This window comes from Eleutherodactylus coqui, chromosome 12 (genome assembly GCF_035609145.1).
Source record: "Eleutherodactylus coqui strain aEleCoq1 chromosome 12, aEleCoq1.hap1, whole genome shotgun sequence".
Classification (NCBI taxonomy): Eukaryota; Metazoa; Chordata; class Amphibia; order Anura; family Eleutherodactylidae; genus Eleutherodactylus; species Eleutherodactylus coqui.
In genome coordinates, this window is record NC_089848.1 from 45076879 (window position 1) to 45103074 (window position 26196).

The 26196-nt window shown below is 47.0% G+C and overlaps 1 protein-coding gene across 1 annotated transcript in view; it reads left to right on the forward strand.

The window, feature by feature from the left end:
• The first annotated feature begins 6072 nt into the window (after positions 1 to 6072).
• Positions 6073 to 26196, forward strand: part of DYNC1LI1 (dynein cytoplasmic 1 light intermediate chain 1) — a 29703-nt gene continuing 9579 nt past the window's right edge. The window contains exons 1-7 of the mRNA XM_066585631.1: positions 6073 to 6363; positions 16418 to 16491; positions 16578 to 16694; positions 17699 to 17929; positions 19570 to 19739; positions 21611 to 21704; positions 25614 to 25749. Of these exons, the coding sequence (XP_066441728.1) occupies positions 6248 to 6363; positions 16418 to 16491; positions 16578 to 16694; positions 17699 to 17929; positions 19570 to 19739; positions 21611 to 21704; positions 25614 to 25749 (938 nt within the window). The 5' untranslated portion in view covers positions 6073 to 6247. The remainder of the gene's footprint in view (positions 6364 to 16417; positions 16492 to 16577; positions 16695 to 17698; positions 17930 to 19569; positions 19740 to 21610; positions 21705 to 25613; positions 25750 to 26196) is intronic.

Below are 26196 nucleotides of genomic sequence, written 5' to 3' on the forward strand. Positions count from 1 at the left end.
AGCCTTACTCCAGAGATGCACTCACTATTCTGCTGGTAGAGTCACTATGTACATACATTACTTATCCTGTACTGATCCTGCGGGAGCCGTGCCTGCAGTTACAAGCGCCGACCACTACACGGAGGTGGACACGGTGGCTTCCGCTCCAATCTCTGTGTTATTGTGGAGCTGACAGCTTGCGCTCACACAGATGATCAGTCGGGGTCCCGAGCGGCAGACCCCAGCCAATCAACTATTGATGACCTATTCCGATGATAGGTCATCAATAGTATTTCAGTGGAAAACCCCTTTAACTTACCACTTCAGATAGTAACGAAAAATAAAACCTGCTGGTCCAGCACTATCTTTTACATAAGTGGCCCTCACTACTGACTGGTGGGCCACCCCCTCCCAGCCTAACCACATATACAAAAACAAGGCCAGTTTTGATATCTCTACTTACAGGCTTTAACAGGTTAGAAAAGCTCAGACCTACACATCTCTTTGTGCCTTTTAACCCTTTCCAATCCACTGTCTGACATCTAAAGACATTATGATTTAAAGCTGTACAGCTCGGATGTTGGAAGACATCCGTCGGGGTTCTCTTACTGTATATTGCCAGCCTCTCTGCTGTCGGAGCCGATCCAACGTGGCACCCTTATGCAGTACTGGCTTTAGCCAGCATATAGCGCCGTTGTATAACGGCTGAAAAAGAGTAAGCCCCCTAGGGAAACCAGAATACAAATTGAATTGGAAAGGGTTAACATCCACTGGCTGGAACTTCTAATTAGGTACCTCCAGGCAAGTCTGCTTCCTGCGTTTCCACAGAATGCCAGGACTTAGGGAGAAATTTACCTCCCATCTACCACTACTCCTGTCATCTTGTCATGTAGTGACCCAGTACATGCTTTCCTGGCCCCCTCCATAATGTCATACATGTATGAATTAGGCCCCCTGCACACGGGCGGAATTTTCGCCCGTGGACGCTGCCATAGGATTGCATTAGAAAACGCAATCCGGGGCAGATAGTCGTGATTTGTCCCCATGAAATCACATGTGGAAAACAAATCGCGGCACGTTCCATTTCTGTGCAGGTCTCGCAGAGGCCCGCAGAGAAATGTCAGTGGTGACGCGCCGGCTCCGCTCTGAGCATGTGCCTCATGAGACCCACACTGGTCCCTGCAGGGGCGCGGGTCAGATCCCGCTGCGAGAATTCTCGCAGCGGGATCCGACCCGACCATCTGCAGGCGGACTTATGTGGATGCACTGTGCAAAACTGTCTTGTCATTCTGTTATGTGTATTGCACAGCTGCAGAGTGTGATGGGTTAATGTCTGCAACGTATGAGCTGACTGTCTGTAAATGTAACAATGTATGTCCTGTCACGTGGAATAAAAGAGGGTAAGTGCTAAAGAGCAGGAAAAGGGCTTCCATCTTGGGTTCCATCTGGCTTCCACCTAAAGTACACAGGCACATGGGGGCACCTTCAGCCCTTATGTGGTGAAGATGGAAGAGGAGGGGAGGTTTCCCTGAATGCTTGTCTTTGTCATGAAGATTGAGTGAGCCCCCAAGAGAGAAATTGAGCAATCAGTAAGACTTTCTCAAGGCCCAGTGCAGAAGTACTCTTTTTTTTCTTCTTCAACTGTTCACACCCAAGCGTCCTGAAGTCTGGGACTGCTGGAGTGGAGGTATGCATCTTCAGTTGTCACACATGCCGGCGTCCTGAAGTCTTGTACCGCTGGGTGGAGGTACACGTCTACAGTTGTCACACACGAAGGCGTCCTGAAGTCTTGTACCGCTGGGTGGAGGTACACGTCTACAGTTGTCACACACGAAGGCGTCCTGAAGTCTTGTACCGCTGGGTGGAGGTACTCTCGTCAAATCTGTCTGTATGTAATTTTCCTTTTGCCTGCACTTGGAATAGTGCTGATTTTCGCCTTGTATTGTTTGAAGTTATCACTCAGTAAAGTTATTTCAGGCCCTTACCGTTCCCAGGGACCTGAGGTACTATAACCTTGTCTGTGGCTCAGTTATTTTCCCGCTGATATTTGTGCCGGTGGGTGCCGGAAAGGTGGCGTCACCCGTGACAACCCCTTTACCTGTCCTAATGTTTATTGGGCATCCCCATGCCGGAGGTGTCCGGAAGAGGCCCAGCGCTGTCCTGGTCTTGGCTGCGTGCATCCCGCTGCCGTGACAAGCCAGCATCTTGCCCTCCCAGCTCCTCAGCGTATGCCATGTGCCCCGGGGTCACCCTACGGCGATGATCGTGTTCATACTCGGAATGCCGTATAATTTGTAGCGTCCGTTCCAAATATAACAGGCTTGTTCCATTCACGGCAAAGTACTCAGAAGAGCCGCTACAAATGATACGGAATATGGACAGGATTGTGCTGAGATGTAAACACCGAAGAGGCTGTAATAGTCGCATGAGCGCTGGGGCTCTTTTAATCAGCTGATCCCAAGCAGCGGAGCCCTACCCATCAGATATTGATGGCCTATTCTGAGGACAGGTATATGCGCGTGTAATACACGCCAAGATAGTGCATGCCCAATTATTTCTGCGCACGCATTTCTTGGGTGGTATTTGAGAGGCGGAGTTAAAGTGTATAGTAGATGGGTCCGCCGTATTACGCACACAAAGCCTACACGTGTAATACACAGTGATCATACACTCGTGTGAGAGAGGCCTTATTCTGTGGGTCATGTTCTGAGGGCATGTTTTTTGCAGGACGAGCTGTAGTTTTTATTAGTACTATTTTGGGGTACATATAGCTGCTTTGATCACTTTCAGAGCGCCTCCACCCTTGCGATTAAATTATGTGATTTTCGCACAATGCGAGAGCGAGTAAAAAATGCAGAATTATGAGACCAATGATTTTCAGTGGTTTTATTCCCATTTGCGATGTTTTCACTCCTGTTATGTGGAGATTTTTTAAAACTTTTTTATCTCCCATATTTCCCTATAGAGCAGTGATGGCAAATCTTTTAGAGATCGAGTGCCCAAACTGCAACCCCAAACCCACTTATTTATCGCAAAGTGCCAATATGTCAGGGGCGGGGCTTATCACGACGTATGATTTTTACCTCTGTCATTCTTAAAAGGACAAGGCTGTTTCAAAATAGACAGGGTGCAGATTTTGACTGCTTTTGGATGCGGAAATGCTGTAAAATTTGCCACGGAAATTTCCGCTGAGGACATTCTGCAGCATTTCCACCTCGTGTAAACATATTGCAGCAGTTATAGTGACCCCCCCAGAGTGGCCCCAGCAGTAATATTGACCCTCAAGAGTGGCCCCAGTGGTAAGGGTGACCCCCCAGAGCAGCCCCAGCAGTAATAGTGACCCCTCCAGAGTGGCTTTAACGGTTATAGAGACCCCCCACAGTGGCCCCAGCGGTAATAGTGACACCGCACAGTGGCCCCAGTCATAATAGTGACACCGCACAGTGGCCCCAGTCATAATAGTGACATCCCACAGTGGCCCCCCAGTAGTAATAGTGACGCCGTACAGTGGTCCCAGTGGTAATAGTGACATCCCACAGTGTCTCCAGTAGTAATAGTGACACCCCACAGCGTATCCAGTAGTAATAGTGACACCCCACAGCATCCCCAGTAGTAATAGTGACATCCCACAGTAGGCAGTAATAATAGTGACATCCCACAGTGGCCCCCAGTAGTAATAGTGATACCCCACAGTGGCCCCAGTAGTAATAGCGCCCCCCCCCTCCCAAAACATATATTCCCCCCCCACACACACACTCCTCTGCTTAGCACTGCTCCCACCACTGATCCTAGGTGCACACTGTGACATGCTGCCGATCGCCTCCTCCCCTCCCCTGCTCTTGCGGAACCAAGTAGGAGACGTCAGGGAAGAGGTGAGGAGGATTCCGGCTGCACAGTGACGTCACAGTGTGCGCTGGGGTCAACACCTCTAGCAACGCTGCTGAGCGAATATTGGCAGGGGAGCTGCGGCACCCCTGGCAGTATTCACTAATGTGGTGAGTGGCCGACGGTGGCTCGTACCAGCAGGGAAGGCTCTGAGTGCCGTCTCTGGCACGTGCCATAGGTTCGCCACCACTGCTATAGAGCCTCCTTTTTATCGCATCACAAAGCACGAAAATGTGATTTTCATGCGATTTTAACATTAGCAAGTGCTACTGACTGGCGGGCAACAGCATTAAAAAATACAACTCATCCCGCAAAAAACAAGCTCTTAGACACAGTGGCGTAGCAAGCTGGGTGCGGCTGATTGGTTGCAGTGGAGCTTCCCCGTACAGCCCAGTCTGCCAGAAGCCCCTCACAAAGCCTGTACTGCCCCCTAGCGCAGGTTAATCCTCCCCCTGCAGTCCTGACATAAGGGGATAGACAGACCTGCAGAGTCAGCAGCTTCCAGGAGCTGTGGTGATCATGAGATACCCTGTGTGGGAGGAGTCAGGGATCACATGACCACGGGTGGGGGGCTCACTAAATGTAGGACTCTGCTGTGCTTGGTGTGTGTGTGTTGGAGCTGTGGGGGTCAGAATGGATGGAGTGGAGCTGTGGGGGTCACAATGGATAGATGGAGTGAGTGAGTGGAGCTGTGTGTGTGATGTCTGGGGATCAAGATGGATGTAGGAGAACTATGTGTGTGATCTCTGGGGATCAAGATGGATGTAGCGGAGCTGTGTGTGTGATGTCTGAGGATCAGGATGGATGGAGTAGAACTATGTGTATGATGTGTAGGGATCAGGATGGATGGAATAGAGCTGTGTGTGTGATGTCTGGGGATGAGGATGGATGTAGCTGAGCTATGTGTGATGTCTGGGGATCAGGATGGATGTAGTGGAGGTGTGTGTGTGATGTCTGGGGATCAGGATGGATGTAGTGGAGCCTTGCATCACTATGGGGAAGTAGCATTGAATATAAAGAGGAGCGTGACAGCATCCAAGGTGCAGTTTAAAAAAGGATTTCCTTTATTCCTCCAAACGATAAAACATACCGACTGAGAGTCTTTTTCAAGTATGAAGAGATTACAAACATGTAGATACTTATATACACATAATAAACAATCACTTAGCAAATCACAGTAAAGCTTGTTGGTGTCTACCCGCTATCATTGGTAGTTGGATTCACCTGAGCCTGGAGATGTGATGGCGTTTGTGTCCCCCCCCCCCCCCCCCGCCCAGCATCCGTGTGCGTGACCAGTGCGCATGCGCCGTAGCGATCAGCTGCAGCGGGGGATCATAGGGAAACCATTGCATGCATGTGCACCTAGCACGTGATGCGATGCCACCACCGGCCCCATTTGATAGGACATGCTGCGGTTTTTTTTAACCAAATCACAGATAAATTTACAGATATTATGTATCAAATATGTTTTTTTTAAATACAAACAGAGGAAAGTGAGCAAAAAGGTTTTTTTTTTGTTTTTACACTATTTTTATTTATGTTTTACATTTTTTTATGTCCCTGTAGTGGACTTGAACCATAAAAGCTCTGATCGCTATGATAATGCATCGCAGTACTTCTGTGCTGCAGTGAATTCATCGCTCACAACAGCGATCACAGGCCATGGCAGGTCAGGACACCAGTGTTATGGTTGCTATGGCAACCCATTGGCTGATGACGTCCCATCATCGGCACACTTCTCTGTGAACCCTTTAAATGCCATGATGTACATTGATTGTGGCAGGTAAGGAGTTAAAAGCAGGGATCGGTGTCGTCATCGATCCCCGCTGTTGTAGCGGGAGGCTGGCTGCGACATTCGCAATCGGCTTCCGCAGCGGTATGGCACAGGTTCACTTCTGAGCCCATGCCATCCACAGGATGAAAGTTTATGTCCCGTTATCCCGGTAACGATTCATCCACCAATCGTTGGTCACGTGTCTACTGAACGATTATTCCTCATTTTCACGCGATTAATCGATTATGTAAATGCCAACCGTCCTGTGTGGCAGCGGACTACACGCAACTGCCTGCCCGCCTCTATCCAGCAGGACGGCAGGCGGTATATGGCCAGTGATTCAGCAGGTACCGCCGTCACATCGGGTGGGCGGGGCTAATTTACCACCGTGACGTCACCTCCGCCATGCCTAGTGCCTGACTCCGCCCCTCCTCCTGTCTCCCGCCGTCCTCCTGCTTCCCCCCCTCTCCACGGCTCCTGTTTCTTCTTCCCAAGGACCGCGCCTTGTCTGTCAAGCGGAAGGGTGGCCGGGACCAAAACCAAGAGAGGGGGGTGTCCCTGAGACGAGTGGTCCTAACAACCGTACTGAGCGCTGTCAGTAGTCCCAGGATGGCAGCGGTCAGAGCCGGCTCTTATTCATCTCCATCCTCCAGCTTCAATGCTGGCTATGGGAACAGCCAGAACGGGGCGGCGGCCGGCGAGGACGAGGATGGACAGAACCTCTGGTCAGTGTCGTGCGGCGGAGGCCACTACTCATTCATTAGGCTGAGGCCGGACCGTTAGAAGGAGCCTGTGACATACAGCAGGGAGGGAGGGCTGCTGTCTCGTTAACCCCTTCTGTGCTGCACACTGGCTTGCTGGTTACGAGAGTGGGCGTGGCTAGACGCACGAGGCGGCGGCTGCTGCTGGCTTGCCATGTATCACTGCCGAGGGAGTGAGCGGGCGGGTACAAGGACCCGGCGCCCTACCTGTGGGAGTGGGCGGGGCCAGGCCACCTGGGAGGGCAGAGGCGCACTGTACCTGACGGCTGAGGTGGCTGCGCATGCGCAGCGGCTTATGGTGGTGGCGGGTGCGGCCTGCAGTGTTTGGGTGTGAGGGGAGGCTGGAAGTCATGGCTGGGGTTTATTAGACGCTCATTTCCTGTGCTTGGAGGTGGTGGCAGAGATAAGAGAACCTGTGGGTGCCACGTCCAGTGCTGGTGCTGTGATTAGTGCCCTGTCAGCCGGGGGTATGAGGGGTTAAGGAGACCGCCTTAAAGGGGATTTATCTAAGGGATAAAACTGCCCTTTCCTCAGAGCGGAGACAGTTACATTGTAGCGGGCAGACGGCTCGGAGGTCACAGCATTGCCGTTGGCGCTCATATCCCGGCCGCCATGATGCCAAGCGCTTGGGGACGTGCCGCCGCGGCCTCTGATTGGTCCCAGCTGTCACGTTCTTTTGCCAGACCGTCTACCCGGAAGCCGGGGCAGTGCGAGCGACCGTGGGGGTCCGCGGAGAGGGACGGGTTATCTGTTTTCGTATTTAAATGGGTCCAGCGGCTAAAAAAAACCCCTTTATCCTCGGGATAAAACCCGACCGGTTAGACATGAGGCCGGTCACGTCTGCGCGGGCTCCTTTTTTTCAGTGCAGCGCAAAACGCTATCCGAGGCGATGATGAGCGCTAGAAGCAGGTCCTGCGGCCAAAAACTACTTTAATGGCGGTGCTTCCAGCGCCCCCCGTGTGAGGAGGCCGGAGCATCTTCAGCCCCGTTATAACCGCAGCCAACGAAGCGGAGAATTCCAGAACGGAAATAAAACGCATTTGAAAGCGTAAAAAACGCAGTAACCACATTCTACCTCGTTTTCAGCAGCGCTAACGCCGCACCCCGTCCATTTAAATGGGCAAACCATGACCATAGACCAGCCCGCGCTTCCTGAGACGCCTCGGTGACATCGGCGGCAGTGATGGACAGTGGTCAGTAATGCCTTGGAAACTCAGCGTTAAACGCATAATAAAACGCCGGTATGAGAGCGGCCGCAGATGGAAAAGGTCTTAAACAATAAGATGAAGGCTACCTCTCCGTCCTGAGCCTCGGCGATCCACTGCTGCCACCCCGCTATCTTCTCGTTGTGTGTAGTCAGGTGACCACTGCCTGCCAATCGGAAGCCGCAGCGTCACTGTTCCGCACTTCTGGTGCCGAGGATGTAAGTGCTGGTGACACTGCAGCCTCTGATTGGCAGGTAGTGGTCACCTGACTACCGCGGGGCTGCAGCAGTGGATCGCCAGGGCTGCGAATGAGGAAGGAACGTTTGTTTTAAACCATTTGGATCTAATTTTCTAAAGTTAAAGCCACAACCGTCGCCGCGGAGCTGAACCATAAAGTTGGGGTGCTGTTCTGTGGTGACAGCGTCCCTTTAACTGCACAACCCCTTTGATGTAAACTGCCAGGTCTTGTGTATTGCCATCCGGCATTTTCATTGCTCGGCCCCTATGAGCAGGGGCAGGAGAGGCCTTACAACTTATGGCACTTCTAGTGATACTACATAACCTTCTGGTCGGTGTGGGTGGGACCCCCAATAGTCCTGGACCCCCACTGTACAGAGCACTGTAGCCCATGGGGCAGGCGGGTGTCCGGGGGGGGGACACATTATAGGATCCGTGTATCTGCAGCACACAGGAAGGGCTCATTCACATGGCGGCCAATGAAACACGTAGCGCTTTCAAGGACCAAAACTGTGCGTATTCCCGGCCTATTATGGGGTTGTTTTGCGCACGTGTTCGTTGCATTCTTCATACACACAAAAAAGCAAAACGATCTCATGTGTAAATATGCTGCATATCCACCATGTAGTTACCAGATCCCATTGACTTTAAAGGGGTCTAACCAGAATAACTAACATTATTCCCTATCCACAGGACAGGGGATAACTCGCTGATCGGTGGGGGTCTCACTACTGAAACTCCCATTCTCCTGTCACTGTCGGGGTCAGGATGGATGGAGTGGAGCTCTGGGGGTCACAATGGATAAATAGATGGATGGATGGAGTGAGTGAGTGGAGCTATGTGTGTGATGTCTGGAGATCAGGATGGATGTAGGAGAACTATGTGTGTGATCTCTTGGGATCAAGATGGATGTAGCGGAGCTGTGTGTATGATGTCTGGAGATCAGGATTGATGTAGGAGAACTGTGTGTGATCTCTGGGGATCAAGATGGATATAGCGGAGCTGTGTGTGTGATGTCTGCAGATGAGGATGGATGGAATAGAGCTGTGTGTGTGATGTCTGGGGATGACAATGGATGTAGCTGAGCTGTGTGTGATGTCTGGAGATCAGGATGGATGTAGCGAAGCCTTGCATCACTACGGGGAAGTAGCGTTGGATGGAATAGAGCTGTGTGTGTGATGTCTGGGGATGGGGGGTTGCTTCCTCCCCAGAAGGGACGTCACTGAATGGCGCGCTAACAACACATGCTCGGTCAGAGTGATGTCACTGCTGGGGAGGAAGCAACTCCCACCCCCCATGGTAGTCACATTCTGCAGATTGTCAAGGATCTCAGCGGTGAGACCTCCGCTATCAGCAAGTTATCCTCTATCCTGTGGACAGGGAATAATTTGTTGTTATGGCAAAATCCCTTTAATGGGCTATTTCGGTCCATAATACAGACCAAAATAGGACGTGGTGGTCTGTTTTTTTCCCCCACATGTGTGTAAAAATAAATGATGCATGTCTGAATACCCCATTGTGGAATGATAGGTTTCAGCTCTCTAAATTACACTTGTGAAAAATACTCCCGTAATTCGGAGTTCAAATACCCCCTTTAGATGGGGCCCGAGTGATGGCACGCCCTAGTGAGATCCCCGGCAAAAAAATTAAAGCAATTGTGACAAATATTTGCGATTTAAAATCTGGATTATTCATCCCACATTTAATTCTTTCCACATTCACTGTCCTACCAAGAGTAACTGGACATCTGAGGAAGAATCAAGAGTAGTATTTATTTTCATATGTTACTACTTAGTGGGGCTTCTTTGGCCCTAATGGCATCAGATACTCTCCGTGGCACACTTTCCACTAACATCTGATACACCTCAGCTGGTATTTCCCTCCATTCATCCTGCAAACGTCTGGTTAGTTCTCTCAAAAAAGATGCATTGGTCCATTTACTGTGGTACAAGGTGCGTTGCTGTTGGACAGTTGAGTAATGGAAGAACGTTCCATGGAGTGATCAATCACACTACTCCATCTTCACATCAGATGGGCATACCTGGGTGTGGAGAACACCTTTTGCCTCAGTGTGTTGTACCAACAGATAAGTTTGGCGGAGGTTCCGTAATGGTCTGGGGATGTTTTACATGGCATGGTCTTGGTCCGTTGGTTGTAGTGACAAGAACCATAAACACAGAGGTGTGTACTCTGACCTTCTAGACAATAATGTGCTGCCGACAATGTGGCAATACTCTGGGAATGGTCGGCCATACTTCCAACAAGACAACGTGCCTCATCACACATCCAACACTGTTTTAGGTTGGTTTGAGGGTATGGATGCTCCATGATTGGACTGGCTGCACAGAGTCCCGGCTTGAACCTACTGAATGTCTTTGGGACGAACTGGAATGTCATTTTAGGAAATATGAACATTGTCATCTGTGAGAGAACTTGCCAGATGTTTGCAGGATGAATGGAGGGAAATATCAGCTGAAGTGTATCGGATGTTAGTAGAAAGTATACTGCAGAGTGTCTGATGCCATTAGGGCCAAAGGAGCCCCACTAAGTATTAACATATGGGAATAAATACTACTATAGATTCTTACTTAGGTGTCCAATTACTTTTGAATGATGGTGTATGACCAACTTCTCTCCAAGGTGCTGATAGTTAAGGCGTGCAATAACCACAGACTAAAGCGATGAGATAAATGTGCAGCATTAGTTGTTAGATGAATGAGCTTCTTAAGTTGTCTGTTTTTATGTGACTTGGGGTAAATAATTGCGCACTGATTCTTTACGGCATCTTGTGGAATTGTTCCAGATTTCTAATGAGCAGGAGATGTAATTCTACAATTAGTGTCTGCGTGAAAAAACAAGCAAGGCGTTCCGCAACACTTTCCACAGAACGCACTCCGCAGCTAAAAGCTACAGAATCCACACGAATTGACACAATCTGCATCTCGGCTGCAGACAACTCTGTCCCATGTGAAGGTCCCTGAGGCCTCCCTCACACAGGCGTTGCTGCGGCGCTGCTAAAAGCGCCTCAATTTAAATCACGGCGCAGAACTCCCACGGTAAGGCCGCCTGCAGACGGCCGGGTCGGATCCTGCCGCGAGAATTCTCGCAACGGGGCACGACCCACGCCCCTGCAAGGACCAGCACGTACTCACCTGCTTCTGTGGCTCCGGCTGATCTATGTGCCGGCGCATGCGCAGACTGGAGACGGCGGCCGGGGAGTGGGATTTCTGTGCGGGCCTCTGTGAGCCCCGCACAGAAATAGAGCATGCCGCGATTTGTTTTCTGCGCGTGATTTCGCACAGACAAATCGCGGCCGTCTGCGTAGGATTGCGTTTGCTAACATTATCCTATGGCAGCTTCCACGAGCGGAATTTCCGCCCTTCTGCAGGAGGCCTAAAAGATCCCATTCAGCTGCCATTGAAGTCGAGGCGAGCTGCTGCCCCATTGTCAACGCTTTCTGCTTCTTCCTTTGGCCATAGCGATAGCAGCATCGTGAATACACTGAAAAGTGTAGATGGGAGCAGCCGGTCCGTCCCAACCGTCTATTGGTGACCTGGTGGACACAATCGTTAACTCTTTCTAAGCCCCGGGATGCCCCTTTGGTGAGAGATTAGGTCTGCTCTTCAGCTCCTGCATGTTCTAATGTTTGAGGTAATAATCACTGTGACAACCAAGGCTCTTCGAGCAATTTAAACTATTTGTCACTGAAAGTGCCTGAAACTAAAATATAACCTTTATTAATATTAATGATAAAAAACCAATACTGCTAAGGCAGGATGGTTCCGACCCAAACGGACACAAAATGACAGACAACCATACAAAACAACCACAAAATTAATTGCCTATGGGGTTAGCGCAATTTGCTTAAGTAATTAGAATGACTCAAATACAGAATTTTAATATATTATTTAAATTGATAATGATAAGAGGGGCTACCAGATAAGATGGTGTCCGTAGCGGGCCGTTATCAGGTATACAAGGGACCAGAAAGTGGTAGCGCCTACTGAGATAACTCCATGTTGTTATGCATTAATAAGAACATGCCTATTGATGGAAAGACACTGTTCCAAAACAACTAGAGAGCGTCACTCATAAAACCCTAAGTGGTGGATAATGACAATTAGATCATCCACACTAGACAAATATTATACTAGTACACTCGCTTATAGGAGCACTGTACAGGAGCACTTTCCATCAATAGGCATGTTCTTATTAATGCATAACAACATGGAGTTATCTCAGTAGGCGCTACCACTTTCTGGTCCCTTGTATACCTGATAACGGCCCGCTACGGTCACCATCTTATCTGGTAGCCCCTCTTATCATTATCAATTTAAATAATATATTAAAATTCTGTATTTGAGTCATTCTAATTACTTAAGCAAATTGCGCTAACCCCATAGGCAATTAATTTTGTGGTTGTTTTGTATGGTTGTCTGTCATTTTGTGTCCGTTTGGGTCGGAACCATCCTGCCTTAGCAGTAATGGTTTTTTATCATTAATATTAATAAAGGTTATATTTTAGTTTCAGGCACTTTCAGTGACAAATAGTTCTAATGTTTGAGGGCAGCAAGCAGAGATCCCCAGAGTCTACTATAATGTTGCAGAACTTTTCATTGCATTTTGGCAAAATGCTTTATATCCTATATTTATAAAGTGTGAAAACATTTTGCTGAGTTTGTACCTGATCTTGGCATTACTGAACAGTATCCAGATATGCACACGCTGCCACTTTGCTTCCTGATGAGTGACCTTGTATACTGTAGATAATTATCTGCTTTCTGCTGCCTCAGCATAACCAGCATATACAATTTCAGACATACACATCCCCTCTTAGAAGGCTGCTGTTTGTCGTGCAGATGATTTTCTGTCTTACAGGAGTTGTCTGGAGTTTGGTAATGTTTTCACTTTTTAAAGTCGCTTTCAGGGATTAGCATATTATTGACCTATCCTTTGGTAAAGGCAGCCTGTCACATGGAATGTGCAGGGGAAGCTGGGCAGGGTGACAAATAGTGTTGTGTGCGAGGGTTTATTTTTTTGGCCGGGGAGAAATGTGGAAAGGGAAGATTCGGTATAACTAGCATTATATTTATTTATATATATATATATATATATATATATATATATATATATATATATATATATATAGCTATATGCATTTATTTTTCAGCAATATTCTTAAAATGCCCCACTCATCTCGACACAAAAAAATGTTAAAAACGATAAATGTATTCATTGGAGATTGTATAACTATAATGCAACTTTTATATCACTGGAGGCTTAGACACAGTGGCACAGCTCTAGTATACCTCTAATGCAGTCACCATATAATAGATACCAGCTCTAAACAGTAATAGTGTTTACAGTGCAGTTACCTCCAGTGATCACAGATTATGTCTCATTTGATCAGTCATCATCTTTCCTTTTTTTCACCCAGACTCAGACCACCATGACAATTTCTTCCACCATAGACTCGTCTCTGCACAGCTATCCTGCTGACCCAAGCTCCCTCTCACTACCCCCTACACAGTAATGTGCAACCCTTTTGTGCCCCACACAGTAATAATACCAGTGTGCCTTCACACACTCTGTAATAGTGCCATTATATTCTATGATATCTCTCCTCTGTGGCCCCGAATACAATTGTAATTAGTTTGCCTCCATCTCGCATAGTGTGCCGAGTATCAGCGTGTTTCACTTTAATCATCCTTTCGCATGATGGCACTCGGCTCATTATGTGAGAGATGCAATTGATTACAGCGGACTTTAGTGGAGTGAGAGGGGTTTGAGGGCCCGGTCACCGCTGGGACTGATGCAACCCCTATAGCAGTGATGGCGAACCTTTTAGAGACCGAGTGCCCAAACTGCAACCTAAGACCCACTTATTTATCGCAAAGTGCCAATACGTCAGGGGGCGGGGCTTATCACGACGTATGATTTTACCTCCGTCGTTCTAAAAAGGACAGGGCCGCTTCAAAATAGACAGCGTGCAGATTTTGACTGCTTTTTGGATGCGGAAATACTGCAGAATGTCCTCAGGGGAAATTTCTGTGGAAAATTCTGCAGCATTTCCGCATCCAAAAAGTAGTCAAAATCTGCACGCTGTCTATTTTGAAGCAGCCCTGCCCATGTCCGCCACATGTAAACATTCCCCACCACACAGCAGCCCCAGCGGTAATAGTGACACCCCCCAGCAGCCCCAGCGGTAATAGTGACCCCCACCGCACAGCAGCCCTTAGCGGTAATAGTGACCCCCCACCACACAGCAGCCTTAGCGGTAATAGTGACCCCCAGCGGTAATAGTGACACCCCCCAGCACCCCCAGCGATAATAGTGACCCCCACTCAGCAGTAATAGTGACCCCCACCCAGCAGTAATAGTGACCCCCACCCAGCAGTAATAGTGACCCCCACGCTGCAGCAATAATAGTGACCCCCACATCACAGCAGCCCCAGCGGTGATAGTGACCCCCACCCCACAGCGGCTCCAGCGGTGATAGTGACCCCCACCCCACAGCGGCCCTAGGGGTAATTGTGTCCCCCACCCCACAGCGATAATAGTGACCCCCCCCCCAGCGGCCACCAGTGCATTAGGGACACCCCCCAGTGGCCCCCAGTGTATTAGGGACACCCCCCAGCGGCCCCCCCAGTGCATTAGAGACGCCCCCCAGTGCAGTAGTGACACCCCCCCCCAGCGGCCCCCCAGTACATTAGGGACACCCTCCCAGCGGCCCCCCAGTGCATTAGGGACACCCTCCCAGCGGCCCCCCAGTTCATTAGGGACATCCTCCCAGCGGCCCCCCAGTGCATTAGGGACACCCTCCCAGCGGCCCCCCAGTGCATTAGGGACACCCTCCCAGCGGCCCCCCAGTTCATTAGGGACATCCTCCCAGCGGCCCCCCAGTGCATTAGGGACACCCTCCCAGCGGCCCCCCAGTGCATTAGGGACACCCTCCCAGCGGCCCCCCCAGTGCATTAGGGACACCCTCCCAGCGCCCCCCCCCCGTGCATTAGTGACACCCCACAGTGCCCCTCCCGAGACCCACATACTTACCTCCTCCTCCTCCTCCCCCTCCTCCTGTAAGCTCAGCTCCTCTTCTGGTCAGCGATGGTCCCGGCATGCATATTAACTTTTTCTTCCCCACTTCTGCCTCAATAGGTAATTCCCAGCAACCTGATTGGTTGTTTGGTGAATCAGCCAAACCAAGCAACCAATCAGGTTGCTGGGAATTGCTGATTGCTGCAGAAGTGGGGAAGAAAGTGTTAATATGCTCCCGGCACACACTCTGACACATACGCTGCTGGAAGCCTCCCCCCCTCCCGGCGGAACCAAGTAGTAGGAGACGTCGGGGCAGGGGGGAGGGGGATTCCAGCTGCAGACTGAAGTCAGTGTGTGCCGGGATCAGCGCGGCTAGCAGTGCCGTTTGTGAATGCCGGCAGGGGAGCCGCGGCCCCTGCTGGTATTCACAAGTGGTGAGCGGCCGATGTGGCGCGTGCCAGCAGGGAAGGCTCTGCGTGCCGCCTCTGGCACGCGTGCCATAGGTTCGCCACCACTGCCCTATAGCTATGCCACTGCTTAGGAGTCAGAAAACCCCTTTTAGGGTGCCTGTCCACAGGCGAATCACGCCGGCCGATGCTTCCCATAGAATTGCTATGGAAAGCGCCGGCACCTGTCCACGAGCGGAGAATCATTGCGATTCTCTGCTCACGGCAGGCAATTCCAGCATGCTGCGAATTGCCCTGATTCTCCACGGCCAGCCTATCTATCAGATAGGGCTAATCGGCGGCTCCCCTGGTGCAGATCTGCCGCGGGACTTCGCATCGCCCGTAAACAGGGGGCCTAAATGTCTTCCTGCAACATTCATACTGATGTTAGTAAACATTTGACAGTTGTCACTTTGTGTCCATGTAAATCGTTTACACGGGTCAGGAACACTATCTTTTCTGCTTAGGGGAGTACCTAGAAGCAGAGTGAGGAGACTTATAAGGCCATTCATGCTCCTCTGGGTAATATGCAAATAAGGGAGATGGAACAATACTTCTGCAGCGCCACCTATTGGAAGGCAGCATTCCTCTGGCTTGGCTTTCAATTCCCAGTCATTGTTACAAGGCTTGTATAAAGAGTCGAACATAGACTTGCAGGAATACTGCCTTCCAATAGGTGGCGCTGCAGAGGTATTATTCCATCTCCCTTATTTGCATAATCGTTTACATGTGACATCAAGATGATCTCTAAAGATGCTTATTGTATAGAAGAATTTTTCCATCTTACTTAATGGTTTGGTCTAAAAAGTGCAGCTGTCTGGTGGGACTCTTTTTTTGTATTGGGGAACAGATTGCACGACCTATAGTATTCTAGGATGTTGTAACGTCAAACATATGTGAACTCCTCAGGTACACTGATGCCTGTTTGCCTACATAAACTTGAGTGGAAGTTCCACCGAGAAGTTCAGGCCTTTTATTTTCCATCAGGCTCCGACAGATATCCTTGATGCTTCCCTCAGTGAAGTTGTTGGTTTTATGTATCCACTGTGTTCTGATTGCCATATTCAATTTCCCATGTCTGTATTTCCACAGGTCATCCATCCTAAGTGAAGTCTCCACTCGCTCGCGCTCCAAGTTGCCATCCGGGAAGAACGTGCTAGTGCTTGGTGAGTGAAGATGTATGCAGCTTTGGAATAATGACACTTTTCCGGTTTTGGTAGCCGAGGGGTTAACCAACTTTTGCCTCTTATAGGAGAGGATGGAGCAGGGAAGACGAGCTTGATAAAAAAACTTCAGGGAATTGAGGAGTACAAGAAAGGAAGAGGACTGGAGTACCTGTACATTAATGTTCACGATGAAGACCGAGATGGCAAGTAATGGGCCTCACAGTCTAAGGTCACCCATTTAGTATGTTTTTGGAGTGTGGGAGAAAACCGAAGTACCCGGAGGAAATCCACATAAACTCCATGCAGATGTCAACCTTGGCAGATTTGAACCCAGCGCTGCAACGCAACCTGGCTAACCACTGACTCGCTGTTCTGTCCAAATTAGCAGTGGCATTTATATGGTTAACTGCCATGATTGGAGTCTGCTCCGATGGTGATTGCTTCACACGGTTGTCAGCTGTCACTGACTCTTATGGAGTGGGCTCAGCTCCCAGGCCCGCTCCATACATCTCCTGCCACCAGAGGGCATGCATGTACATGTGAAAGGGTAAACAACCCTACACATTTAAGGGCTTATGAATGAAATCTTAAATACATGACACATTAATTTTAAGGGAGTTGTTGAGTTGTAAACTATTAATGGCCTATCCTTAGAAAGAGCGCTTGTCCATCGCTAGGAATCCCTGCCAATCGGGTGTTCTCTGGGCCAGTGCACTGCACTGATTTCTACAGGAAGCAGATGGTGCCACTCCTACTGCAGTGGCCAGGCTTGGTATTGCAGGCAGCCTTCTCATTGATGTGAATAAGATTTTTGGCTGCAATAACTTGTTTTGGATGATATACAAAAACGTGAATGCTGCTGAGGTGTAAAATATGTGGTGTTTATCATATCGGTAAAAAATAAGTAAAGCAATGTATCTACAGACATTATACAGTATAAGCTGTAAATGTGTACAGTGTGGTATAGATTCCGAGTGATCAAAGGTCCAGATCAGACAAGCTCTCTGTATGTAACTGATAGACAACCTGGACCGCCCTTCCCAGGACAATAGTCACCTATGGCCTCTGAGTGGGTGCAAGTCATCCCAGACTTGGATGTCTCAGGCCAAAAGTTGTTACATTTATCATATTTGTTTTGTTAATTAGGTATTTACAGTTAGCTATTTCCCACTTTCTCAATGTACTGACTGCTTGTCTCTTACTTCAGATCAGACCAGATGCAACATGTGGATCTTGGATGGTGATCTCTATTACAAAGGGTTGCTGAAGTTCACTATGGATCCCAGCAGTGTGAAGGACACATTAGTTATGTTGATTGTAGACATGTCACGGCCGTGGTTAGCCTTGGATTCACTACAGAAATGGGCGAGTGTTGTCCGGGAACATATGGACAAGCTGAAGATTGCACCGGAGGAGATGAAAGACATGGAAGAGAAAAGTACGTTTAGTATTTTCCCAATGGCTATGTCCCAACACGATTCCACAATTGGGGCTGCTATATGAGAATGTATTGGAGCAAAACAATTGGGATTCGATGACTAAACACTTCAGTAACCTTCAGATTTTGTTTTAATTTTTATTTTTTTGTAATCAGAAAATGATTGATCTTCGCCATCATATTGGCTTTCATTTACTGTGTTGTCCAAGTGACTCCACCATGGAGATAATGATATCCGTCACAGATAGGCCACCTGCACACATCAGAGTTGGATACTGCAAGCGGGAGTCCACAGCAGGATCCGACCCTGTCATTTCTCCTCTTTATCTGTACTGCAGATGGACCCGGAAGCTTGCCATCAGACATGTGCTGTACAGATATATATTTCTTTTTTCAAAATGTTTTCCCCTTGTACCGTCGCTTGGCGGAACCTGTCCGGACAGCTTCCGTGCAAAAATCCACCACTGTGCAGGCGGCCTCAGGATAAAATGGCATCCTGTTTTACAAAAAAAAAGGGGGGAAAAAACCCATTAAACAGATGTCATTTTAGCCTATGGGTGATGGTATGGGTAGTGCCAGAGGGGTTTTTAAGTTTGTACTAGCTTGATAAAGGGCTTACACCCAAATGGTGGTAGTTGTGTTCATCTAGACGTATTCTAAATAAACCTATGAAATGCTTTATTCCCAGCTCATCTCTAGCCTGCTGTCCAATTTATGGTTTCAGTTCAAGATGAAAATGTTATCTCATCCTTTTAAAATTGCCACGCAGGGCCTTCTACCAAGCAGGTTATAAAGCACAAGACAGGTAGATGTCGGTAGTTGGGAGTCCGTGTACTAGCGGTTTAGGTGACTGAATGAAGTGGGAACTCGCTGGCACACCTTGGAAATTCAGTTGCCCATGTTGAAGCTGAAGAGATGTGTTTGCTTGTAGCAATTGGTGGAGATCATAACCCTCATCAATGTCATCTGACTCATTTTAAAAAGGGGTTGTCCAGGGACAATTTTTTTTTGTTTATTTTTTTTATTTTAACAAACAAACTTAAAATGTTGTAAATTGGACATACTTACCTCGCCCAATCCCATTCCACTCCTATCCTACTGGTGTCTGATTCCCCACTGGTCTTACCTTCCAAGTGCACTAAGCCAATGATGCTGTCCCTGTGTTGGGATGCCTTTGCTTCTGTAGCTGGAAGTAAAAGACTAACCAGCATGGAATTGGGGATTAGGTGAGATAAGTATAGCCTCCCTCTTTTCAAACATGGGATGAAGAACAACCCCTTTAGGCCGCTTTCACTAACGTGCAAAAAAATGCATGTAAGTGAAGCCCATAATTTCCAATGGGTTCCTTCACATTACTGCTGTTTTCTCTGATGCTATCATAAATCCCGCCCTCCAGGAAGCGATGGCTCTCATTGGTTCATCCAGCACTACTCAGCCAGTCAGAGCCATATCATTGGTTCATTCAGTGCTGTGTAACTTAAAAAAAAAACCCGGCATCACTGACAGCTGCGATATCGCCACAATTTTGTAGCGGTTTTATTGCTCTCGCTCATCTGAAAGAGTCCTATATGAAATGCCTTAAAATGAACAAAGTCCAGATAGTTTCTTCAATATGTATATATTTTTCTTTTCCTTTCCAGTGGTTAGAAGTTTCCAAGAGTATGTAGAGCCTGGAGATGAATTCCCTGCTTCTCCTCAGAGAAGAAGTACATCCTCACAAGATGATCGGGATGAAAGTGTGATTTTGCCCTTAGGAGAAGACACGCTCACACATAACCTTGGCATTCCTGTAGTCGTTATTTGCACAAAGGTCTGTTGATGGGATGACATTTTGTTTTATCCACTATTTTCACTTATTCCACCAATTCTCTTTCCAATAATAAACTGGTAAATTAATTATATCATTACGGTGGGGTGACCAAAAACTGCAATTCTTGCATTGTGTAATTTAATAAATGTATTGGTTATTTATTTTACCTCTATGTCCCTGTAAGGGACTTGAACCTGTGATCCTATGATCACTTTGCTAATACACTGTAGTAATTCTGCACTGCAGTGTATTGTTTCTATTCATTCACATTAGAAACCATGGCGAACCTTGAGGCCGTTGACTGGTGTTCTATTGCAATATCAACCCATTAGCCCTCAGTAATTACATGGAGAAGGGCCAATGATGTCACATAGATAACAGAGCGGAGGAAGGGAGGAGCTAAGTACATGCATGCCGTGATTGACATTGATTTAAGGGGTCAACAGTGTGTATCTGTTGTATCGGGACACCAGCTGTCAGCCACAGCCAGACTCTGCCACGAATGGCTGAAGTCTTCATTCCTACGGGCACAATGCACATCTGACAGTCGCTGGGCGTGAAGCGGGCTTGGCTCTTAAGTCCACTCCATACACTCCACACCGGTTGCGGGCGTACGTGTATGCTCTCAGTAGGGAAAGGGGGTCTACATTAGATTCATGTTTTGATCAAAGGTTGGAGAAATTCCAAGAGTCATTTAGACAACGGCACTAGAAATCTGCTCTCAGCCGCTTGACTTGTTTTCCATTGGTCTATAAATTTTCTCACAATTGAGGCACTTAAAAAATATCTGCTGGTGGTTTCCGCCTGCACCAGAGCTGCGGTCACACAGCGTGTGCGCTCACCTTTATCTCAGGTGACCCGTAACTTACTTTTTCTGTCACATGACTTGTCAACACTTCCTGTTTTGAAATGAACTTTGACAGCAGACTTGTGTGTTTTTATAGTTCTATGTATTTTACATTCTCCGTATTTCTTATGTAGAGCCCTGGAAGTTGATGGCGGTTATAAACAATAGTAAAGAGAGGATTCTATAATCACTCCTTGAATTATTCATGCACAGTAATGCCCTAGGCTGTATGGCATAGCTTAATGAGGGCTGCTCAAGTCAATGGACATGGGCATGACATAACTAGGGTATGGGAAAATAACTATGGTAGTTCATGGATGGCTGAGCTAGCAGGGAGAAATCTGAAATTTGAAGTTTGTTCTGCTTTTAACTGACTTTTTTAAAAAAATTTATATTTATATATATATATATATAGTAAGGCATGAACTTTCGCCCATTCGCTCACACGTGCGGATGGGAATTGCAGATTTCACAAGCCGAAGAAAAATTGCAGCATGCTCTATTTTAGTGTGGCTTCCGCGTGAATGGCCTCCATTGAAGTCAATAGATGCGAGTGGTCTGTCGCCGATATACAATTAATATTGCGTATTAGCAGCAGAAATGCTCGCTACTTCATAGGAAAATAGATAGAAAAGCTGGGGAGGAGCGAGATCTTTCTTCCACGCGGACGATGCGCTTGCATCCACGATCTTCCACGACTTCACAATAACTTTCCGCGAATGATCTCAGGTCTTCCGCTGCGGAAATACGAATGCGGAATCCCATCCGTTCGTGTGAGACCGGCCTTATGCAGATTTTCGCCTAGTGAATTGATTGAAATCAAATAAATGCCTTGACCACAGTGAGGGACATAAACAAGAGTGTAGATTAAAAGTATATTAGAAAGCTGCCGTTGTTCCTGGGATTCTCTTTATTACTTCAGGTTCTTCTTCGTAAAAATAAAATCATCTGCTGTTATGAGTTTTAGCTTTTTGCTCTTCCCTGCTAATAGCTTATTTCATTAATTTCTCTCTATTTTTTTCAGTGTGATGCCATTAGTATTTTGGAAAAAGAACATGACTATACAGATGAGCACTTCGACTTTATTCAGTCACATATCAGGAAGTTTTGTTTACAATGTATCCTTTTTTCCAAGAGCGTTCAAAGCTTTGCCTAACCTGATACATTACATGAGTTTACAGAACAAAGTTGGCCATTTACACCAATAATCTAATGGGCCTATCCAGCAGTTTTCCAGTGGTAGGTGTCGTGGGAAATGAGGATGTTACATGGGGTACACTTAAGGTCGTAAGCGGTTTTATTTCTGGCACAGATAATTTGCAAAATTTTGCATAAGGGCCACTTGGGAAGACATTTAGCGGGTTTTCAGCCTTCTGCACCGGCCCTGATGCTTTTTTGAAAAGTTGGCAGGGCTTGTCTGGAGGGAATAGGGCCTCCCCAAAATGACAGACTTATGTATGGTTGTGCCGGAAACTGGTGTAAATTATGCAAGAAATGTATGACTGGATGGAACCTGGCGTACATTTCTGTGAAGCCGTATAAAGAAGTTGGGAAAGCTCTAAATACATGAAGAGGTGTGTGCCTTTTCATGTATTTAGGGCACTGTGCGCCCAGGGAAATTGTACTAAAGGCCCATTTACACGCAATGATTATGACTCAAAATTCGCTCATAAGATGTCTTTTGAGCGATAATCGTTGCGTGTAAATTCTACCATTGTTTACTTTTTGTCCGAAGAATGATTTTTGAGTAAGCATAAAATCCATTGTTTGGCCAGACAGCTGATAGCAGGGACCGCACGCTGTGTTCTCCACGGAAGCAGCTTATCATATTGTATTCAGCTTGCAGCTCAGCGGCAGAACAAAGGAGCTGTATTCAGAGAACAGCCCACCTGATGTTCTCTGCATGCAGCTCCTGGAGGCTCATTTGCATGCAAATGAAGGTAATAAGCTCCTAATGGGCATTATCACCCATTAGCAGCTTATGCAAAACAATCACAAACTGTCAATCTCCCTATGTTTTGAACAAATTTTGAGCGATCATCTTTGCGTGTAAATGGGCCTTAAGTCCGGTGTAGGAAATGCCGGGCTTAGTACATTTAGCCGATGGATTTTAAAATGCCTAATACTTTGTTATGCCAGAAGATAAGCCACTGCTAGAAGTATCTGGCTGCTTCTTGTCTCACTTTCCACAATGACAAGAAGCAATGGCAAGTGTAAAACTGTGTCTACAGTAGCTTTAAAGCGGTTTTCTCATGAAATGGTTACCCCTTTCCACTAGTGCTGTTCTAACACTGACCCTCCTGCCAGCCATGAGAATAGGGGTCCTATAAGATTTTCCAATGAGTGGAGCGGCAGTCATGCATGTGTGCTGCAGCAACATTAGAGTCACTCCAGTGAATTATTTTCCCTTTATTATGACTAGCCCTCGAGTATATATATAAATCAGCTAGTATTTCCTTATGTAATTTTTCCTTTCTGTCTTTCTCCACAAGTGGTCATACAATCTCATTTTGACCATCTGACATTTACTTGGCTTTGTGCTCTCTAGAGGTCACTTTTTCAGTCCGCATAATTTTTCTTTCCTATTACTTGGACTGTAACGCACAAGCTCTTCACAGAGGGAGACCTAAATTCCTTTTACAGTTGCTGCTGATGATTAGAGGCTCCTGTCACAGTTATAATGAAGGAAATGACTATTCATTCTCATGACTGCACACTTGTGGTCTTTAGTTTATTTAGGATAGGGTAATGATATTCACTCTGTCCTCCCAGCAGGCATGGTCCTGGCTTTAGTTGGTCATGTGGTGCTGTGCTAATGCATCATGGGATTGCTAGTTTTGCATAGATGAAGAGAAAACCGGGAGAAATCTAAACATCCAGACAAGAGGTTGCACTGCATGAAATTAGCTGCAATATACATAATGTCCAGAGAGGGTGACAAACAATCCGGTGAGGGAGGCAGGGATGAAAAAACTTGGTTTTGCTGGAGTGGTGCCTTTAATTTCATTGGGACTCTAGAGATCGCTGCATTCAAGCTCTTGGCGATCTCCAGTATCCCATATTTGAAATGAATGGAGTAGCCGTTACGCATGAATAGTCACTATTCTACGGAACTTCGGGACCCCTGTTCATGGGATTGGTTGGGGTCCTGATCAGATCCAGTGACTAGGGAGAAACTTTCTTTAGTAGGACAAACCCTGTAGAATACCATGTAGTATTTTAACACAAGGGGCTGGCATAACTGATGTGCATTATACATTTAATAAGGCCTTTCATAATCTAAAAAGTTCGCGTGCAAGTTAGCTAGCGTAGATTACTGCTGTACAGCCCTGTTAGCTATGAGCATTATATCCCTGGGCAAGCATTAGGCTTTCTACATACTGTCATTTGGTCTAGAAATTATTTAGCAATGGAACGACATGCATATATTTATTGCAGACACTCCTTGTAAGGAGTCTGATATATAGGACACTTTTGGGTGCTGTTATTCAAGGCAGAAGTAAGCTTAGCTGCCATCAATACTGCAGTTAACTGGCTACTTTCTCAAATTATGATACAGTTAACTGAATAGTTTGTATTTTTCCGAGAACAAGTCTCAAAACCATGATGAGAATAATGTGTTTTGTGAGTTTTCTTGTGTCCTACTGTCAGCTAGTAGTGTACTTCTGAAAAGGCTTATTTACAAGCAAAGACAATATTTCAAAGATTGAAAGATTGACAGTTTCCGTGATCATTTTGCATAAAGTGCTAATGGGCACTACTGTCCATAAGCACTTTATCAGTTTCATTTGCATGTAAATGAGCCTCCAGAAGCTGGTTGCAGAACACAACACGTGGTCTGAGCTCTGCAATCAGCTACTTTGTTCCTGCAGGGGCTGTCAGCTGAATACAATGTAATCAGTACTCCCTTGGAGAACACATATTGTGGTCTGTTATCTTCTCTCCGGCTGAATGATGGATTTTAGGGCTTATTCACACATCCGTATATCGTCCGGGTTTTCAAGCACGGCCGATATACTGTGTCCCTTTCTGCAGGGGGAGGAGGCAGGCCAGGCGAGGAGCAGTGCACTGAGCTCCCGCTCTTTCTCCGCCCTTCACCACTATTTGCAATGGGACGGGGTGGAACTTAGCTCCGTCCCCATCCCGGCCCTCCCATTGTAAACAGTGGTGAGGGGCGGAGAGGGGCTCAGTGCACCGAGCCCGGCCTGCCTCCTCCCCCTGCAGAAAGGGACACCGTATATCGGCCAGGGTTGAAAACCCGGCTGATATATGGACGTGTGAATAAGCCCTAAGGCTGCATCCGCACGGGCAAAAGAATGATCGCTACAATGTGAAACCCATGGTTGCCAATGGGTTCTTTCACACGAGCGATGTTTTGTTGCCCGTGCGGATGCAGCCTTAAGCTCACTTTAACATCATTCAGCTGTAAAGTGAATGATGGTAGCATTTACATGCAACGATTATTGCTCATATGCCATCGTTTATACGAATTTTGAGCGATAATGGTTGCCTGTAAATGGGGCTTAGGGACACTCTCACACAACCATTGTTTTACCACGCATTGTGCGGTTTTTGACAGCACTACAGCTCCATGTATTTTATTGGAGACTCACACTAGCGTATTTCACGCTTGCAAAATTACGCGCTGCATGTCCTATTTTCAGCACTTCAGCGTGTATTTTACATACAGAATCTATTGACATGAATGCAGTGCGTGAAAAACGCAGTAATTGCATGTGTAATACTGTGTTCTTCATGCAGGTCACTACGCCACTGGGCGGGGAGAAAGAGGTTGGGACGTCATCTTGCTTGCGTTGTTACTGTACAAAAAAATGCATGCATGCGCATAAAATGCAGCTCTGTATGCAGTAAAATGCCACGTAAAAAACGCAGCATTGTTTTTACATACGCTTGTGTGAGACTGGCCGAAGGGCTATGTTGGTTTGAAAAAGGCTCCTGTTGGATTGCAGGTATTGAACAAGTGCTTCTTTCTATAATGTATTACTTCCTTGACCGGTTCCCTTCAGATGGCGCTGCACTAATTTATACATCAATAAAAGAGAACAAAAACATTGACATTGTATATAAATATATTGTTCAACAATTATACGGATTTCCTTTCAACATGCCTGCTGTGGTTGTGGAAAAAGATGCAGTATTTATGTAAGTACTCACTGATTCTACTAATCCCCAGATCGCTGCATCTAAACTATAAATTCCCTTGTGTAAGTGGGCAATAGACCATCTCGTATATGGATTTCTATTCCAATTAAAAGGAGGGATTTTTCACTAAAATCTTTGCACAGGTGCCCAGTATTTAAGATGTGCGTGTTTCTGAAACCAAAAGAGTTTCTGGATTTTGACTGTTTTCAATTCCCGTCATTGTTACAAGGCTTGTACAAAGAATCTAATATTGATTTGAAAGAATGCTGCCTTCCAACAGGTGGCGCTGCAGAGGTATTGTTCAATCTCCCTTATTTGCATATTACCCTAGAGGAGCATGAATGGCCTTATAAGTCTTCTCACACACCATCTAGGTGCTCTCCCTAAGAAGAAAATATAGTGTTTCTGAAACCAGTAGACACTTGGGTCTGCCCAAAAACTAGCACG